The sequence below is a fragment of the Cebus imitator genome, unplaced genomic scaffold (genome assembly GCF_001604975.1).
Source record: "Cebus imitator isolate Cc_AM_T3 unplaced genomic scaffold, Cebus_imitator-1.0 Scaffold143, whole genome shotgun sequence".
NCBI classification, from domain to species: domain Eukaryota; kingdom Metazoa; phylum Chordata; class Mammalia; order Primates; family Cebidae; genus Cebus; species Cebus imitator.
The window spans coordinates 4,554,331-4,561,998 of NW_016107458.1; the positions used below are offsets into that span (position 1 = coordinate 4,554,331).

General features: G+C 37.4%; 1 protein-coding gene across 8 annotated transcripts in view; it reads right to left on the reverse strand.

Moving 5' to 3' along the window:
• The window catches only part of PPP4R3B (protein phosphatase 4 regulatory subunit 3B), a 70,690-nt gene that overhangs the window by 61,071 nt on the left and 1,951 nt on the right, over positions 1–7,668 (reverse strand). For 7 of the 8 annotated variants that reach the window (XM_017542354.2, XM_017542352.2, XM_017542355.2 and 4 more), the window contains exon 2: positions 7,270–7,325. In XM_017542354.2, coding sequence (XP_017397843.1) covers positions 7,270–7,325 — 56 coding nt within the window. Of the gene's footprint in view, positions 1–5,815; positions 5,911–7,269; positions 7,326–7,668 lie in introns of those variants that run through there. The other variant, XM_037743417.1, reaches the window with a different exon arrangement.

The following is a 7,668-nucleotide window of genomic DNA, read 5'->3' on the forward strand; positions in this document are numbered from 1 at the left end:
TGCAGTGGTGTGATCCTGGCTCACTGCAACCTCCATCTCCAGGGTTCAAGTGATTCTACTGCCTCAGTCTCCTGAGTAGCTTGGATTACAGGAGTGTGCCCCCACACCCAGCTAATTTTTGTGTTTTTAGTAGAGACAGGGTTTCATCATGTTGGCCAGGGTGGTCTTGAACCCCCAACCTCAGGTGATCTGCCCGCCATGGGCTCCCAAAGTGCTGGAATTACAAGTGGGAGCCACCGCACCTGGCCCCTCACTCTTGACTTTTTAAATCTGATTTAGTTAAAATACCAGAAACTAAATGGCATTTATATTTAGAGTTGTTTTCCAATGCTGAGGACTGACCTTGGGAAATAGTTAATGGTTACTGATCTTCCTTCTTCCTGATTACCAATACCTGATCCATCGCATGCCCTGTCAATACTACCTTCAATATATATCACAAAATCCATTCATCTCTGTCCATCTCCATCACCTCATTCCAATCCAACATTATCTTTTGCTTGGAGTATGCAGCAATCTCATTTGAGTTTCCCACTTTTTGCTTCTTTTCAATTCCACTGATTGATACTATTATTTTGAGTCATGTCATTGCTCTGCATAAACTCTTCCAAAGATTTCAACTGTACTTTAAAAATCCCAACTAGGCTGGATATAGAGGCTCATGCCTGTAATCCCAGGACTTTGGGAGGCCAACAGAGAACTGTTTGAGCACAGGAGTTTGAGACCAGCCTGGGCATCATAGTGAGACCTCATCTCTACTAAAAAACATTAGCTGGGTGTGATGGTGTGCACCTGTAGTCCCGGCTACTCAGAAGGCTGAGGGGGAAGGATCACTTGAATCTGGAAGGTCAAGGCTGCAGTGAGATGTGATCATGCCACTGAGCTCTTGCCTGGGAGACAGTCTCATCTCATTTCAAAACTACCCCCACCCCTGAAAAAAATCAAAACTAGATAGTGTCCAGCCCAGAAGCAGCACTCAATGAGTTATTTCTAGATGAATGAGCAAACGTAGTCATATCAACAAGACTCAGTCTTGAGCTCCGTTCTCTTCTCAATTTATAGCTACCACCTCAAAGGAGGTCACCTTGCAGCTAAAAATTCATAATCCATTTGATTATTTTAAGGCTGGAGTGCAGATAGCTATTCACAGGTGTGATCATCACGAACTACAGCCTCAAACTCCTGGTCTCAAGCGATCCTCCTACCTCAGCCCCAAAAAGCTGAGACTACTACAGGCACACCAGGCCTTTTATGATTCTTTTTTTTTTTTTTTTTGAGATGGAGTCTCGCTTTGTTGCCCAGGATGGAGTGCAGTAGCGTGATCTTGGGTCGCTTCAACCTCTGCCTCCCAGGTTCAAGTGCTTCACCTGCCTCAGCCTCCTGAGTAGCTGGGATTACAGGTGCATGCCACCACACTTGACTAATTTTTGTATTTTTAGCAGAGATGGGGTTTCACCATGTTGGTTAGGCCGGTTTCCAACTCCTGACCTCATGATCTGCCCACCAGCGCCTCCAAAGTGCTGGGATTACAGGCGTGAGCCACCACGCCTGGTTGGTCTTTTATTATCTGAAATTAAAATCTCCTACCAGAAACTCTTACCCTATCTCTGTTCCCAGATGTTCGTTTTAAGACCTTTTCATGGGCTGGGTGTGGTGGCTCATGCCTGCGATCCCACCACTTTGGGTGGCCAAGGTGGGTGGGCTGCTTGAGCTCAGGAGTTCAAGATCAGCCTCCAGCAACATGGCAAAATCCCTTATCTACAAAAAATTGGCCGTGCATGGTGTGCACACCTGTAGTCCCAGCTACTCAGGAGGCTGAGTTGGGAGCCTGAGCCTGGGAAGTCGACTGCAGGGAGCCACGGCCGCGCCACTGCACTCCAGCCTTGGCAACAGAGCAAAACTGTGTCTCAAAAAAACAAAAACAAAAAACAACTTTCCATTTATTTTACTAACACTTCAAAGCCCGAAAAAACAGAAACAAAAAACATCTTTCCATTTATTTTACTATCACTTCAAAGCCCAAATGAAAAAGAAAAAAAAAAAGCAAAGCACAAACCAGTAGTATGCTACTATTTATACCAATAAAAGGGAAAAATATATATGATTGTATGCATATTTGCTTACATATGTGTACCTCCAGCAAGATATGGAAGAAACTGGTCATGTGAGTGGCCTCTAGCAAGGGAAACTGTATGGACAGAATCTGGTGTGGGAAAGAGACTTCACTAAATACCTTTAGAATTTTTAACTGGGCTAATATATTATATACTAAAAAGTTTTGTGTGTGTGTGTGTGTGTGTTTTTAAATAAACCTCAAACCAAAAGATTAATGTAAACCTGCTTCACTTCCCACTTCCTGGAAAGAACCATTATTTTCCTGGCCAGACTCAAAAACACTACCAGTGACCTTTGATTCCTTCTCTTTCACATTTAATCATTTACCAAATTTTCCAGCACTTTCTTGAAAATATATTGGAGCTCTGTTCCTTCTTTTGGTGTCCATTTACCATGGTGGAATAGACTTTCATTCTTTGTATCTCAATTACTGCAGAAGGTCTTGCCACTCAAAGCTCTTCTACTCCCTCCCTCCCATTTATTATCCATGATATTGCCACACTTGTATCACGTTAGGCCCCTATTTAAGAACCTATAACATCCCCTTCTAAACCTGTGTATTATCATATTTGGGATTAAGGGGAGGGGAGAAACCTCTGCTGTAAATAGACTTAATACCTTTTGTAGCAGGTATATTTCCTTCCTTATCACAATTCCTTCCACTACCAACACCAAAAATGAAGTTTTTCTTAATGATTCCAGCTTACATTAACCACTTCCTTAATTTTCTACCGCTCAAATCTGTGGAATACAAGTTTGCTTTTTATATTTTGTGTTGGCACACACCTGCTGTATAATCTTAGTCAAGGATCTTACCCTTTCCGTACCTTTGTTGCCCCATGTGTGAAATGCTTTCACTGGCTTTCAGTGAAGGCTGTGGTAAAACACTGTAGCAGCTATCTTATTATATCATTCTATATCTGTTTCACCTGTTATATCTTGCTTCCAAATAAAACTGCAATGAGAATTTAACTAAACCCAGTAATGCACAATTGTGTTAAATATACATTCCTATGACTCTGTTTTTGTTTTTGTTTTTTTTTTTTTTTTGAGACAGTCTTGCTCTATTGCCCATGCTGGAGTGTGGCAGCAAAATTACAACTCACTGCAGCACTGACCTCCTGGGCTCAAGTGATCCTCCCACCTCAGCTTCCCAAGTAACTGGGACTACAGGTGTGTGTCACCAGGCCCAGCTAATTTACTTTTATAGTTTTTTATAGAGAGTCTCACTATGTTGTCAGGGTGGTTCTGAACTCCTGAAGTGATCCTCCTGCCTCATTCTCCCAAAGTGTTAAGACTACAAGTGTGAGCAACTGTTCCTAGTATGTCTCTTGTTTTTTTATTATTATTTTTTAAAGATATGTTGCCCAGGCTGGGGTGCAATGGCTATGCACAGGCACAATCATAATGCATTACAGCCTCAAACTGCTGGCCTTAAGTGATCCTCCAGCCTCAGCCTCCCGTGTAGCTGGGACTACAAGCACCATACCTGGCTTTGACTCTGCTTTCAATTTTTGTATCAGTGGGACTGATTTTAAGTAATCTAAAATTTTTGTCACACATATCAAGTATGTTATTTCATGTTCTATCATATAATGATTCTCTTCTCCTTCCAACATGTTTAAATGCTTAAGTTTATTAGCTAAGTACATCTTCCATTAACTACTTCAGTATTGTGCACAGTAAGGAAGAAAGTGATGTGAATCAATGACTTTTCAATATTCAGTCATATGACACTGAACTTGATTCATTCTAACTCCTTTTAAGCTCACTATTCGGTACTTCATTTTTGATGGAAAAGATGTATCTCGAGCACCCAATTTAGTAGTTGGCTCATTTTAGAACTGTAATGTTAAAAGAAGAAAATTTATTCAATTTTTTTTTTTTTTTGCAGTGGCATGATCACAGTTTACTATAGTCTCGACCTTTCAAGCTCAAATGACCCTCCCATCTCAGCTCTCGAAGTAGCTGGCACTATATGCATGCACCACCATACCTGGCTAATTTTTGAATTTTCTTTTTTTTGTAGAGACAGTGATATTGCTATGTTGTGCAGCTGTTCTCACCTGAGTTCAAGGAATCCTCCTGCCTAGGTCTCCCAAAGTGCTGGGACTACAGGTGTGAGCCACCATGCCTGGCATAGTCAATGTATTTTAATACAGCAAAATGGCCTATAAACATCTCATTCACTTACTCATTAAGTTTTTAATAAAAAACTCACTAACGGAAAAAAAAAATTTTTTTTAACTCATTACTATAGTCCCAGCTACTGGAGAAGCTGAGGTGAGAGGATCACGATCACCTGAACCTAGGAGTACGAGTTCAGCCTGGACATCACAGCAAGATCCCATCTCTGAAAAATTTTTTTTAAAAAAATTTAACTCCTCTAATCAACTACAGACTTCATGTAAAATTTGGAAATTAATAACTTTCTAGACTACTTTATTGAATAACCTAAACAATGCCTTTTACAAAGGATAATTCTAACAAATGTAGAAAAATATTACTTATTTAGAAATCCCAATTTGTGTAACTTCAAAAAACTATAATTTAGGCTGAATACAGTGGCTCACACCTGTAATCCTAACACCTTGGGGGTGCTGAAGCATAAGGATCACTTGAGGCCAGGAATTGAAGATCAACCTGGGCAACATAATAAGACTCCATCTCTACAAAAACCAAAAGAAAAAAAGTTTTTTAATAAAATATATATTTTTTAAAGTGCAAATTTAGCCTGGACAACATGATACCCCATCTTTAACATTTTTTTTTTTAATTAGCCTAGTGTGGTGGCTCATGAAGGCTGAACTGCAGGATCGCTTGAGCCCAGAAAGTTGAGGTTGCAGTGAGCTGTGATCACACCTGTACTCCAGCCTAGGTGACAGAAGAAGACCCTCTCAAAAAATTATTTTTAAAAGTGCAAATTGAAGATTTGGGTGAAAATGTAAAAAACCATATACATTACAAAGAAACTAAATTTAACGTAACTCTTAAGTGGCCCTATGATTTCAATTAGAAAAGTGAACTCAATTTAAACAAAAATAAACAGGTAATCTCATTTATACTAGTTTTTCATTCTTCTACAGTGTTTCCATATTCTTCTCATTACCAGAGATTTCTTATATATGTCAATGGTACATAGCAAAAAACCCCACAATTTTAAAAAGCCCAAATAGTATATTATTTGTAATTACAGAAAACATTTCCAAATGGTGTAATTTTTTTAAATAAAAGTTTTTCTCCAATACTTTATACTTAGTGTATACAAAAATGCTAATTATCTGGAACTAATTTTTTAGTGCAGTAACATTATACACGAAATTATCTACATGTCCTAATGATTCTAAAGTATTCAGAGAACCACTGTGTATTTTTAACATACGTTGGGCGACTACAAACCTACTCCATAATGTGATCTTTCCAACAGCTAAAGGGTCTTATATACAATCTGAGAAGAATCCATTATTATAACTAAATTTGTAGGGAACTATTTATGACTTAGTTACATTTAATAAAAAGTCCCTGATAATTTTATATTTATGCAGATAAGGGAAATATGGTTAAAAAAAATTAGTATTTCTTTTCCCACAAAGAAGCAAGCAAACAAAAATAAACCAAAAGTGATTATCTGGTAAAAATTCAGTATAAAGACAAAGAACTGCCCAGCTGACTTAAAAATTAAATTTACTTAAATGTCTACCTTAAAATGTCTAAGGTATAGGCAACATCTTCAGATTTTCAATTCAGGACAAATGTTTAATTTGCTTCTCCATCAAAAAAGACACACAATATTTTCTAAACAGAGAAAAAAACTATTAATTGAATATTGAAAATTTTAAAGTATTTCAAAGAACTGATTAAGAATGTGTTGTATACATAAAACAATTGTTTAACAGTAAGACTTTGTATTAATAAGCTGCACAACAGACAAAATTTTATTCCTCCAACTATGAAGTACTTGTTTCTGGGCATCCAAATTTTCATAAACCTTGAAGAAAGTGGGCACTGTTGCTGTAAATGTAATCCTAAAATAATTTATCTTCCTTCAAAAATCTCTGCCATTGTGACTTTACATGCTACACACACAAAATACCTGGAAATAATTCAAATGTATAACAACAGATGTATGTCATACATAAGAATACTATACAGAGTTTAAAAAGAAAACTAGATCTACATTGTTAACATGAACAAATATTCAAAATGAATGTGTGAAAAATGCAAGCTGCAGAATACATGTAAAAGTACGATATCAACTGTGTAAAGTTTAAAAACACACAACAGACTACATATTATTTATGGATACATACATATGCAGAAAAGGTATAAAAGCATGTACACAAAGAATACACATCAACTTCAGAATAGTGGTTACCTATGCAGAGGATGGAGAATGGAGAGAACGGGATGGATACAAACAAGCTTTAACTCTATCCATAATGTTCAATATTACAAAAGTATTTGAAACAGGTATGATATAATGTTAACATTGTTAAATCTGGTGGTGTTACAGTAGACCCCCATTATTCTCTGTAATTTTCAATTTTAATATATTTCATAAAAATAAAAACATTCACAGAATGTAAAGGTTGAATCACCACTATCATTTTCAGCTTAATCAGGCATGCTAAAACACAACACACATTTTCTTTCCCAAATAAAACAACAAATATTAACAGAAGATGGTACATAATTGGCAATGTACACTTTTACAACAATTAAAGAGCAGAATTTAATGTTTCTACTTCAAAACCTCTATCTTAAGTCAAAGGATTTAATTTCACACCACAAACAGGCTTTCTTAAGAGTATCCCTTTGAATTTTCTTTTACGTCATTTCCTTTAAACGTGACTCAGAATAAAAGGTTTCATATACAAGGTATAGAAGAGTCTTGGCTAACTATAGTTAAATAATACTAATACATCATAATCTAATATAAACTGACAGTGGTTCAACTCAAAAATGGTGATAATTATCACCAGTACAAAAACTCATTTTTCAGTCTGAAACTTTTAATCTGCAAGAGAAATACACATGATCTTTGTTTACTAAACATGTTTTTTTCTTGTCAGGAAAGCTTTCCCACCTTTGTCAGATTAATACTTCCTTGATCACAGATGAAGTCTTTCAAATTAAAGATAAACAACTACTTGCCTGTTGTTTCTGATATGCAGTATTTGGATTTATCTTTGATTCCAAGAGTAGTGATCCTGAAAGATAAAAAACAATAATATATCATAAGTCTCAAATGATAAAACCCTATAAAAATAAGAATACACATTAAGGCTTGGGCATGGTGGCTCATGCCTGTAATCCCAACACTTTGGGAGGTCGAGGCGGGCAGATCACAAGGTCAAGACATGGAGAACATCCTGGCAGACACCGTGAAGCCCCGTCTCTACTAAAAATAAAAAACTCAGCTGGGAGTGGTGACATGGGCCTGTAGTCCCAGCTACTGGGGAGGCTGAGACAGGAGAATCGCTTAAGAGAGGGGAGGAGGTTGTAGTGAACTGAGATTGCGCCACTGCACTCCAGGCTGGTGGCAGAGCAAGA